The sequence below is a fragment of the Artemia sp. Qi Xiang Cuo genome, chromosome 20, assembly GCF_049724085.1.
Source record: "Artemia sp. Qi Xiang Cuo chromosome 20, ASM4972408v1, whole genome shotgun sequence".
NCBI lineage: Eukaryota > Metazoa > Arthropoda > Branchiopoda > Anostraca > Artemiidae > Artemia > Artemia sp. Qi Xiang Cuo.
The window spans coordinates 42,394,265-42,407,978 of NC_142813.1; the positions used below are offsets into that span (position 1 = coordinate 42,394,265).

Sequence of the window (13,714 nt, forward strand, 5' to 3'; positions counted from 1 at the left end):
ATTTCACTAGTGCATAGAGCCTTTAGAATTTGTTCCCATGTTTTTCTGGATTCAGAATTGTTATACTTGAGGGATATTTTGTTTTGTAATAGTTATCCAATTAAGTTCATTGATAAAATAATTGAAAATAGACGGGTTAAACATAATAGTAGGGTTATTGAGGTTTCTCAGTCTTTGGATTTAGTTGTATCAAAAAGCGTTATTTCATTACCATATGTACCGGGTTTGGGTGAGAAACTTTCACGGGTTTTACGTAAATTTGGTATTGATACATGTTTCCAATCGCTGAGGCCAATGGGTAGTTTTTTTAGTTCTGGTAAGGATTTAACTCGGGGAAATCTAGTAAGTGGGGTATATAAAATTCCGTGTTCTTGTAGGAAGTTCTAAATTGGTAAGACTCACCAAAAATTTGTTGAAAGGTTTATTGAACACCAAAAATCAATAGAAAAAACTCTAAAATTGAGCAAGCCTCCAGAAACTTTCATTTCAGCTTTAGCAGAGCATATTTGGCTGCAACCAGATTATTTTGTAAAATTTGATGAAGCCTTAGCCATTTCTAATGATAAGGGTTACACCCAATGGGCCAGGGAAGCCATAGAAATTAAAAAACATATGTTTGCTAACCTTTCCATAAATAAGGACACGGGTAATTTAAATATTGATCCAATTTATGATAACCTTCTAAAGAGTGAATCAACAGTCAATAAGGGAGTAAACATTTTAAGTAATCACCAGGGGACTATTTTACCTGCTAGACCAAAACGATTTGCTTCAGTAATAGCTAAAAAAAGGATTATTTTGCAACTGAATAATTAAATTAATTTACAGTTTTTTTTTTCCTCAGTTACTCTGGTGTCCTCACTGAAGTAACTCTATATTAGCATCTTTTCCCTACGTGGATCAGTTTGCGCCGATTGTACATTTTGTTTTTTTTTTGTTGTTTTTTTTGGTGGTGGTTTTATTGGTTTTTAGTTTTTTCTTTTTTTTTTCTTTTTTTTTTTATCTTGTTCTTCTTGTGTTTCTTTAGTGCTTAATACGCCTTGTTTCTATAAAGGCGAAAAAGCGACGCTGTTTTGTGTTTATTCTTTCCTTTTATCTCCACTGGCCACAGTCTCGGTTGTTTGTTTTTTTAGAGATTTTTCTCTCTGTTGTTTTTTTGTCATGGCTGGCCAGTTTGGCTTAAGATCTTTCATTCGTTAAATAAGTAGTTCTTGTATCTTTTAAAAGAGCTTTACGGGGTTTGAGACACTCTGTTGCCTGATTCCGTTTGGTTTTTCTTTACTTAGTGCTCATTAAAAACGAACTTTTTGTGTTAAATAAGTAGTTTTTGTATCTTTTAAAAGAGCTTTAAGGGGTTTGAGAGACTCAGTTGCCTGATTCCGTGTGTTTTTTCTTTTCTTAGTGCTCATTAAATACGAAGTTTTTGTGTTAAATAAGTAGTTTTTGTATCTTTTAAAATAGCTTTAAGGGGGTTGAGAGACTCAGTTGCCTGATTCCGTGAGATTTTTCTTTACTTAGTGCTCATCAAAAACGAAGTTTTTGTGTTAAATAAGTAGTTCTTGTATCTTTTAAAAGAGCTTTACGGGGTTCGAGAGACTCGGTTGCCTAATTCCATGGGGTTGTTCTTTAAATGGTGCCCATTAAAAATAAAATTTTAGTAACACATTCTACACTGTGAGCAGTGTAAAAGCAAATCCTCTTGATATTATTTGAAGAAATCATTAGATAAAATTTTTTTTTTATTTTTTTTTGTACGTATCTTAAAATGACAAAATATGGTTACGGCTCTAACAATTGTGCTCTATGATTGGTCAGAGACACGATTTGGCTTTCCCACTGGTATTCTATGTCCGGTTATCGACACTACCTAGTCTATTGCATGTATTAAATCAGTATTTTTTACGCATTACCTATGTATTTTTTCCTTTATCGGATATATCGGATAAAATTGAAATAATCTAAGCATCAGAGTGACTAAATTCTATATCAACATCCTTTTCTCAGATACATAGGATAAAATTGACAAATTCTAAGTGTTAGAGTGATTAATTTTTTTTTTATCAACATCCTTTGTCAGATACATCGGATAAAATTGACAAAACATAAATTTCAGAATGAATAAATTCATTATTAATATCCTTGTGTCAGATGTGTTGTATAAAAATTACAAAATCCAATTTTCGCTTTTAATATTTTTTTAACAAAACCTTTTGCAACGTAAAACGGCTTACCCTTATAAAACGTAAGTACAAGTGTCAATAATTTTTTTTACTACAAAAATTTTTTGTCAGATACATAATACAAAATTGACACAATCTGAATTTCAGAATAAACAAAAACTTTAAAAACATCTCTTATCGGATATGTCGGATAAAATTGACAAAATCTAAGTGTCAGAGTGAATAAATTCTATATCAACATCCTTTTCTCGGATACATAGGATAAAATTGACAAAATCTGAATTTCAGAATGAATAAATTCATTATCAACATCCTTTGTCGGAAATGTCGGATAAAATTGACAAAATATAAATTTCAGAATGAATAAATGCTATAACAATATCCTTAATCAGATATGTCAGATAAAATTGACAAAATCTAAGTATCAGAGTGACTAAATTCTATATCAACATCATTCTGAAATTTATTCATTCTGAAATTTAGATTTTGTCAATTTTATCCGATGTATCTGCCAAAGGATGTTGATAAAAAAATTATTCACTCTAAAACTTAGAATTTGTCAATTTTATCCTATGTATATGAGAAAAGGATGTTGATATATAATTTAGTCACCCTGATACTTAGATTATGTCAATTTTATCCGTCATATCCGATAAAGGATGTTGTTAAAGTATTTATTTATTCTGAAATTTAGATTTTGTCAATTTTATTTGATGTACCTGAAAAAGGATGTTGATAAAAAAAAATATTCACTCTGACACTTATATTTTGTCAATTTTATCCGACATATCCGACAAAGGATGTTGATATAGAATTTATTCATTCTGAAATTTAGATTTTGTCAATTTTATTTGATGTATCTGACAAAGGATGTTGATAAAAAAAGAAATGTATTCACACTGACACTTAGAATTTGTCAATTTTATCCTATGTGTCTGAGAAAAGGATGTTGATATAGAATTTAGTCACTTTGATACTTAGATTTTGTCAATTTTATCCGACATATCCGATTAAGGATATTGTTATAGCATTTATTCACTCTGAAATTTAGATTTTGTCAATTTTATCCTATGTATCCGTGAAAAGGATGTTAATATAAAAATTAGTCACTCCGAAACTGAGATTATTTCAATTTCATCCGACATATCCGATAAAGAATGTTTTTAAAGCATTTATTTATTCTGAAATTTAGATATTATCAATTTTATTTTATGTATCTCACAAAGGATGTTGATAGTAAAAAAAATTATTCACTCTGGCACTTATATTTTATCAATTTTATTCGATATATCTGGCAAAGGATGTTGTTAAAAAAATATTCACTCTGATACTTAGATTTTGTCAATTTTATCCGACTAATCCGACAAAAGGATGTTGATGATGAATTTATTCATTCTGAAATTTATATTTTGTCAATTTTATCCGATCTATCTGAAAAAGGATGTTGATAAAAAAAATTTATTCACTCTAACATTTACAATTTGTCAATTTTATCTTATGTATCTGAGAAAAGGATGTTGATATAGAATTTAGTCACTCTGATACTTAGATCATGTCAATTTTATCCGACATATCCGATAAAGAATTTTGTTAAAGCATTTATTTATTCTGAAATTTAGATTTTGTCAATTTTATTTGATGTATCTGACAAAGGATGTTGATAAAAAAAAAATTATTCACTCTGACACTTATATTTTATCAATTTTATCCGACATATCAGATAAAGGATGTTGATAATGAATTTATTCATTCTGATACCTAGATTTTGTCAATGTTATCCCATGTGTCTCACAATAGATGTATGCAAATTCCTTTTCTTACATCTCCAATGTTTTAATAGAGATACGTTCGATATGCTAGCTTAGCTTACTCTAAAAATAATGAACACATAACAATGTAATATTTTTAATGAAATAATGCTATGTAGAATATTAATATAAAAATATATTATGATACATTATTAATATCAATGATTAACTTTGGAAATTTTGAATCTGTTCCATAAAGTAGTTCACCATGTTCTCTCTTGATATTGTAGCTATTGTCTTCTCTTAGTTCGTAATCAGTGGAATAATCATTATTCCATTTTGAGTCATACACAGTTTTTACTGGTGTCTCATCAACAGGGTCAATATGCTTTTCGTCTTTGATATTTTTTGGTTCATTGACTGTTTGATCAATGGCAGTAACGTTTGCTGGTGCTTTGTTTTTCATCGATTCATGTTGATATTCCGTAGTGATATTTTCTGACAATGCCCTTTTTATTTTTCGGGAAAATTCACTGTTTATTATTACAATAGTTCTAGACAAGTAACAGTTTCTACACAAAGACATTATATGGCTTACGTTATTAGTAGAAGAGTAGGAATTTGTTTTATTGACATTCTGTTAAATGCTAATGGCCGTAAACTGATGATTGGATGTATCAGTAGGTAATGTGTTACCTGCAACAATAGCAAGGAGTTGTCCTCTATCATCAACGATTATCTTTATGTTGGCATTCTCTTTGAGTACAATCATCTCTGGAGATCTCAATCTCGCATAACCACCAACATAAGAGTTGAATTTATTCGGTATTCCAAAGAAATTTAATTCCTTACTGTCATGACAATGCTTGCATACATTTCCAATAGTGCTACCACTTGTGCTTGTTTCATAGTTAAAATACTTCTCCTTGTTGTCAAACATTTCTACAGAAGCCCTGTTATTTGAACACACTTTATTAAAATGCACCGTCATAAATTTTTTTTAAGATGTGAGTTATATTTTTGTTGTCTAACTGCATAATAAATACTGATTTAATACTTGCGATCGACTAAGTAGTGTCGATAACCGGACGTAGAATACCAATGGGAAAGCCAAATCGTGTCCTTGACCAATCATAGAGTACAATTTTTAGAGCCGTAGGCATATTTTGTCATTTTAAGATACATACAAAAAAAAATTATGTAATGATTTCTTCAAATAATATCAAGAGGATTTGTTTTTACACTGCTCACAGTGTAGAATGTGTTACTAAAATTTTGTTTTTAATGGGAAATAAGTAAAGAAAAACCACACGGAATCAGGCAACCGAGTCTCTCAAACCCCTTAAAGCTCTTTTAACAGATACAAAAACTACTTATTTAACACAAAAATTTCGTTTTTAATGAGTACTAAGTAGAGAAAAACCACACGGAATCAGGCAACTGAGTCTCTCAAACCAATTAAAGCTATTTTAAAAGACACAACAACTGCTTATTTAAAACAAAAACTTCGTTTTGAATGTGCACTAAGTAGAGAAAAACCGCACTGAATAAAGCAACAGAGTCTGTCAAATCCCTGAAAGCAATTTTTAAAGATACAAAACTACTTATTTAACACAAAACTTTAGTTTTTAATGGGCACCAAGTAAAGAAAAACTACACGGAATCATACAACCGAGTCTCTCAAACCCCGTAAAGCTCTTTTAAAAGATACAAGAACTACTTATTTAACATAAAAATTTCGTTTTTAATGAGCACTAAGTAAAGAAAAACCAAACGGAATCAGGCAACAGAGTGTCTCAAACCCCGTAAAGCTCTTTTAAAAGATGCAAGAGCTACTTATTTAACACAAAAATTGTGTTTTTAATGGGCACCAAGTAAAGAAAAACCACACGTAATCAGGCAATCGAGTCTCTCAAACCCCGTAAAGCTCTTTTAAAAGATATAAGAACTACTTATTTAACACAAAAATTTTGTTTTTAATGGGTACCAAGTAAAGAAAAACCACACGGAAAAGCCCTTATAATAGCATAGGAAGGAACATAAGATCCTGGAATAGCATAGGAAGGAACGTAAAGGCCCCAAATAGCATAGGAAGGAACGTAAAAGCCCAAAATCCATAAGTACATGCTCTGGAAAGGTGCCAAGGAACGTAAAGGCCCCAAATAACACAGGAAGGAACATAACCTACGCAAAGTATAACTTAGATACAGGATGGAACATAACCTACGCAAATAGCACAGGATGGAACATAACCTACGCAAATCCAGACGACACATACTACTAACAAAGACGCTTCTAGACGATTTTTTGTGGTCATTGACTGACAGCTTACCTGACAGGGTCGACGACCACAAAAAATCGACAGGGTTGACGGGGTTGACAGGGTCAGGGTCACTGACCGTGTCGTCGACACAGTCAGCTTACTGTTTTGCGACCAACAAGTGAAACAAAACCTATTAACTGATGCGGGTTTTTCCCACGAAGAAACTATAAACTATCGGGTTGGGCTTGAACTCCCTAAAGGTTCCACTTAAGCTCTAGCTGTTATTTCATACTAAATTTCATTAGCCCATAGCCCTTATGATGGATACGAGATAAGATTATAGCCCATCCTTTACTTTGCTATTTATGCTACTTATTAGGCGATAAGTAATTTGCCATTTTTTAATTAATAATCACAAAACTTCAGAGTAATCTAGGAGTGAAGTAGTATTACTCTGCAACACATTTATAAGAGTTTTGGCTGACACGCAAAAAACATTCGATACAATCTTGTCCAGAAATCCACATGTCCATTCGTATTAAGGGTCAGACTGAAAAAAGAGGCTTAATATTTCATATAAACAAATCTTTAGTCAACGAAACTCAATATTTGACGCCGTCAAAATAAAATTAAAAAATAAAACAAAAAATCAATTATAGAATCAAAATAAAATTGAAAAACTAAATTAAAAATTATAGAATAAAAAATTAAAAATCAATTAAAGAAATCAAATTGCAAGATTACATTATCCCAAAATTTGAAATTAAAGGATAAAATTAAGAAATCAATTAAAGAAATCAAATTAAAAAATTACTTTATTCCAAAATGTACTTTCAGAACAATCAAATTCGACATTAAAGTAACTAAATATTAAGTGTCATTTTAATCTATTTCATGAATCAATAGAAGGTTGAAACTTACCCACATAATTGCCAAAAGAAAACAGACATTGGAAAACAGAGCGAATAACACAGGGGCTATGTAAATCCAGTCATACGGATCGAAAGCATGCGTTATTATCCACGGGCAAACATGATACCAATGTTCTATCTCTTCGCTCTGAAAAAAAAATTATGATTTGGATAACACTCCTTGGCTAATTTTTACTATAAGTAGGCATCAATTTAACTTTTTCTCAGATTTAACATTGTTCATAGTGCTATATAAATACCAGAAGTAATACAACGGGAGAGTATTCCAATTTAAAATGTTACACCTATAAGAATACTATATCTATTACATATTTATATTACAGCTACATTAACATTATACTATACTTATTACATATTTATATTACATATATCTATATTATATATTTTTTTGTATATACATATATTTATAATTATATTATATATTTATACTATATATTCATATTACAGGTTCTTCCGCAGCAAGGTTAAGCGACAAATTTGCTACTTGTCTTTTTACAATAGACTCAGCAACTGAAACGTCGATTAAGTTGACGCGCGAGCAATGACTCGCCTCTGCGTCATTAATGGCTCTGGAGGACCATTATATGTTTCATTATTTTATTAAACCTTCTTGGGAGGTTGTGAAGGGGAGGCTTTATACAGATTGGGATGGAAAAGGAGCGCAAGTTGCTGTGCTGAACTGAGGCGGCTTGATGGTGCAGTGAGTTGTTAGTAGTGGTAATAGTAGTAGTTATTTTATATTAACGCCGTGAAATTCAGACAAAACAAATATTTCCTATTTATATCCAAAAGTCATCTTCAGCAAAGTAAATAAATAAATATAAAATTAGAATTAAAATAAATACGCGACATTTAAAACTAAAATCAAATTAAAATTAAAACAGTCCCAACAAATCGCAATATAAGTTTGGATGAGTTGGATAATTTATATAGATTAGGATGGAGGAGGATTGTGCATACCTGTGTTGGCCTCAGACGGCTTGATGCTGCGGTGATTTGTCAGTAGTAGTACTAGTAGTAATTATTTTGTATTAAAATGGTAAAAATTTGGACAAAACTGGGTCTAGGAGATTTCCCCCCGGAAATTCCCCCTGTAGGAGATTTCTCCCCGGAAATTCCCCCCCGTAGGAAATTCCGACCCTCCTAGGAGATTTCGACCCTCCACAAGGTCCGTGAGACCTTGAGATTGGAATTGAAATCTCTTATTTTAATCTCTTAATCTTCTTAATTAAATTCCATAATTAATACAAGTAGTAATGCATCTATATATACAAAACTAGATGGTATAAAGCGACCAATCCCTCTATAAAATGGACCTATAAAGCGAGCAAACGCTTTATATTTGGACCCAGGGTAGAGATTGTGTAATGCAACCAGACAGGTTGCACCTATTTTCTGGGCCAATCAGAGATGTATAAGGAATTACACAAGAATATGTGTGCAGTTTCAAGGGTTCATGCCCTACCATGGATAGGTATCTATATATTTCACAACTATAGGCTTTGTCAGACACGTTTTTCTAGGTTCAATAGCGAAAACTGAACTTCCTCATATTACATATTCAAAGATGGCCTCTTTGTAAAATACTGGTTTCACCTGGAGGGCATATAATCATGTTTTTTCAGTATAAATAAAGATAAAATTAGTCTTTCTGGATCAGTTGAAAAAACAACTTGAAATAACCCTTTTATAGTTAAATTTATTCATTTTCAATGGAGAACTCTAAAAGATTCTTGATGGTAAGTAAATATGTATTATTCTTGAATTATCATAAAAAAAAGAGACCCTTTTCGTATAGTTACATTTAACTATCTCATCATATCTATTTTCTGATTGACAATGGGCTACATGACCAATGCATAATTCAAGCGCTTTGTGTCAGCTGTTCTGGTATTTTGGCTAAAATGCTTCTTAACTAGCTTGCAAAAATATCTCATATGTTCGTAATTGAAAAAGCCATACATTTTTTCTTTCATCGTGTGCTAGGCTTTGGTATTGTGGAGTGTGGGAACGGGGCTCCCCATTAATATTCCGAATAAATAACAAAAGGACCTCATAATCTAAATTGTGCTTTTTTTATGCATTGTAATTAAAATATATCTAACATACCATCCACCTAGGACTGTCGTTCTTTTTCGGGGTACATGACCAATGCATATTTCAAATTCTTTGTGCCAGCTGTTCAGGTATTTTGACTAAAAGGGTTCTTAAGTAGCTTGCAAAAATCTCTCATACGTTCGTAATTGAAAAAGACATGCATTTTTCTTTTATCCTGTGTTGGGCTTTGATATTGCGGAGTGGCTGAACAGCACTCCCTATTAATTACCTGAATAAATAGAAAACGGACCTAATAATCAAATTGTGTTATTTTCTTATGCATCGTATTTAAAATATATCTGGCTTAGGTACCACCTAGGATTGTAATTCTTTTATTATGAGTCTAAGCAGATTGAAATTTAAGCCTATAAGTTTTAAAACCGTGACACTCATAATTGAATAAGACATACATTTTTTTTATCCTGTGTTGAGCTTTGGTATTGTGGAGTGGGTAAACAGCACCCCCCCATTAATATTCTGAATAAATAGTAAACGGGCAAAATATTCAAAATCGTGTTATTTTTTCGTACATCGTTTTTAAAATATATCTAGCTTAGAGTCCACCTACGACTGGCGTTTTTTTTATGAGTTTAAGCAAATTGAAATTTAAGCCTACAAATTTTAAGACCATGACATTCATAATTGAAAAAGGCGTAACATTTTTTCTTTTATCCTGTGCTTGGCTTTGGTATTGTGGAGTGGGGGAAGGGCACTCCCCATTAATATTCTGAATAGATAACAAACGGACCAAATAATCAAAATTGTTTTATTTTTTTTATGCATCGTATTTAAAATATATCTGGCTTAGGCTCAATCTTTTTTCTTTATGCATCGTATTTAAAATATAGATACTTTAAGCTCCAAGTATGGGTGACGTTCTATTTTTATATGTGTTTAAAATGATTTGATTTAAGCCTATAAGGTTTTAAGTTACCTAGCGAAAAAACAGAAAATTAATTTTTATTCTAGGACATTGATGCTCAAAGTCCCGACCAAAAGTGATCATAGTTAGATGCCAGCTCTGACAACACTGACAGGGACATAATACGATCGATCTTTGAAGTTGATGAGGTCAAGTGTAATCTGTTACGCGGCACATTCAGATGGACAATGGATTTCCAATGAACTATCTGCAATTTCTAGCGTAAGTGCATTTATCAAATAACCCCATATTTTTTATTTAGGTTTATAACATACTCACAATTTTGCAAATTCCTTTTTTAAATAATTTGCGTATTGTTTAACTTTCATGCCTTAATTAATCATAGATGGCCTATATGTGGCAAAGTTATAAAATATTTCAGAAAGCTGATCAGCGCGCCTCTTTGGCCTAATCATATGCAGAACGCTTCAAGGTGTAACAAGCTTGGCATATGAAAACCTGTCTTTGATCGTGGCTTCCTGTGTACAGCAAGCATATCTTTCAAAGGAATTAAAAAAATCATATTTATCATTCGCGCGTTTTTTAAATAAACTATCGTTACAGTTCTAGTTTTACAATTACGAGACAAGAAAGGGGTTAGATATTCTGAAACTATTATTAAAATAGTTTCATCAATGCTTTCTTTCTATGATTGCGGTCAATAGACTATTTCGAGACTGCTCGATGAAGCATAGTCAGATTTAAGCCACTTCCCGTGAAATCTATCTCATGGCGATCTTAATTAAGCAAAGTCAATGAGACGTACATCGTCTGATCCGTTAATAATTTCTAATCAGTTAGTTGTAAGCGTGCGTGTGTATTTACTCATGGACTAATTGATGAAGAAAAAAAGAGTGTGGGGGTGGGGTAAAAAACCTTATTCAGATAGTGCTTTAACTTCGATACATGACTTTAGGTACTTATTTAGTAGCCGGTAAATAAGTGACTAGAACTGTATTGAAATGCTTTCCGAAAAATAGGTTATCGCTTCCTAGTGAGGTGTTGCAACTCCATGAAAGATATTTTTTTATCATACTTTGTTTTATTTTATTGGCATTGGCCAAACTCTACGTTGTGTATGCCTACCAACTAGTAAATATGTATCGGGCTTTTTTCTGCACAATTATTTTCAGTGAAATTAATATCATAAAAATGGCGAAATAAAAAATTGATTAAGCTCTCTCTGGGTACTTTATATGATTAAAGTAGGCAAGTATTTAGCCATTATAATAGTAGGAGGGAAATTAAGTTTTGAGGGGGCGAAAAATTGACATAGTTTTTGTCTTTATCAAATAGTGGACATTTCACATGGAGAATAAACCCTGTTTTTTATAGATTAAGATCAGCGAATTACCGCCAACGTCAGATCATGATGCACTTAATTATAATTAGCCTTCGAGAATCATTACAGCGCCAATGGACTTTAGAGATGATGATACTTTAGTTGTTGATAATATGGAGTGGCAAATAAGGTTTCTAAATAATTGTTTTGGGGATATGGCTAGCCTAGACAACTTAAGTTGTGATATAGATATGAGTGAGGACCCGAAAATGACAGATAGGCTTATGAATGAGTATTTGGGGTTAGCCTCACAAGTGCATCTAAACCGGGTTCTCATAAAGAAATTCCGTCACAGGACAATAAAGGCTGGCTAGATAAACTATCCTCAAATACCCCAGAATGCATACTCGGTGAATTGGGTGATTTTACAACACGGCCAACTAATGCAATTGAACAGACTGGGGGTGGTGCTATCAATGATTCTATGCCACCCCCCACCATTGAGGGGTTGAAACATAGTAGTAGCAGTGAAACATTACCCCCACAAACATTTACACTTCTAGATTTTTTCCTATCTAACTCTGCCTTTCACCATACAAATTTCTACAGTGCATTATTCGGTGACCCCTTTAACTCTTTAATGTCATGAAATATAATAACAGACCCCCTGGCTATTACTCATTCCTATGTTAACAAGATTCGAGCCCTTCTTTTGTGGGGAGGAAGGGACAGTTTAAAAGCATTAATAGCACTAAAATATTTTTTTCAATGAAAATGCGAGCAACCTCTATTCAAAATACTTGCATACAGATATGTTAGCAATTCGCCCACATTTATCAAATTATAAGTTTTTTTTAGATTGGTTAAGCAGCATTGTGACTAAACTAGAAAATTATAACAAGGGGGGGTAGTGAGTCGGTTGTTTTATTCATAGAAAATTTAAGCGTTAACATCTGTAGATTTAAAAAATATTTTATTTTAAGAGGTGGTTTGGAGGGGCCGGGTTCTATAGTTTTGAAATGTCATTCTGATTAAGAGGGTTCTAGGGGGATACAACGAATCTATTTCGATTCGATGCTGCAGTTTTTAAAGTATACATTTTTAATCGCCACCCTTAGACCTCTATTGAAGGATGCATCTAATAAGAAGTTGGACGAATTAGCAGTTAATGGGGATGGGTCAAAGTTTCCTAAAAGTAGATTTTAATTATTTAAATGGTCAACTTCCCGTAACATTAAGGGGGATAGATATTTTTGAGTGGGCTAATGAACATTTAAAGATTGGTGTTAGGGTGTTACAGTATGAAACAGAATTTGAGGAGGGTCAGCGTTCTGATAAAAAGAGTGTAGTATTTCAAGCGAGGGCTCTGTCAATTGAGTCAGTGAAGTATTGGGTCTGACTTCTATAAACACCACCCTCAGAGCCTAATTCAATAGGACATTTTAATCCAATTACTGATATTAGTAGGGTTTTAAGTGAGGGTAAAAATTTGGGGGTGTACGTTATTATTGTCCGACATGCCTGTCCTGATTTTCGACTGATTTAAAGTTAAAGCATCACTTGAGACACTGTAAACGTCAGGGATACCAGGCTTTGGAAATGGTAAGCGGAGATAGAACAATCTTACGTTTTAAGAACTTTCAGAACACGCTCCTACAGAGCAATAAGATCGCTTTAGACTGCAAAGCGAGACTCACAGACTTGTACGATTCGTCAAATCCAAATCGTGTTAAAATACAAGAAGCTAGAGGGGTCTCTTACGCTCACGCGCAAAGGGATTCCAGTAATACCATGCAAGTTTTGGATATAGTTGGGTCGTTGGGGGGTGAAGACTTCATGCGTTCGGCATTGACCAGTCTAATTAAAACTGCGAATGATACAATTTCTCGCCTTCGCTACACAAACTATCCTATGCTGCTTTCACCAGATGACAGATTCGCCATTAAAAATCGTAAAATATGTTGGGTTTGCAAGGGGGAATTTGATGATGGTGTAGGGAATGGGGGAAAGAGGAAGGTAATCGACCACGATCATTTGTGGCAGGAAGTTACGTCGGGAGGGAGTAACTTTTGAGGGGTTGCACATCAATTGTACAATTTAAACGTTAGACAGCAATATTTCGTACCGTTTTTTATACACAATTCCAATTATTATTTAAATTTTATTTTACTGGCGTTGGCACGCAATGCCAAGGGGGGAGTTGTAGATAAGGCATAGATAGATGATTCTTTTTCATATAATATCATACCCAAATCGTCAGAGAAGCTACTGCTGTACTAATTCATGTGGA

General features: G+C 32.9%; 1 protein-coding gene across 1 annotated transcript in view; it reads right to left on the minus strand.

Annotated features, from left to right (window-relative positions):
• Positions 1-13,714, minus strand: part of LOC148940229 (diuretic hormone receptor-like) — a 319,450-nt gene that overhangs the window by 114,522 nt on the left and 191,214 nt on the right. The window contains exon 9 of the mRNA XM_089106103.1: positions 7,113-7,250. Within this exon, the coding sequence (XP_088962229.1) occupies positions 7,113-7,250 (138 nt within the window). The remainder of the gene's footprint in view (positions 1-7,112; positions 7,251-13,714) is intronic.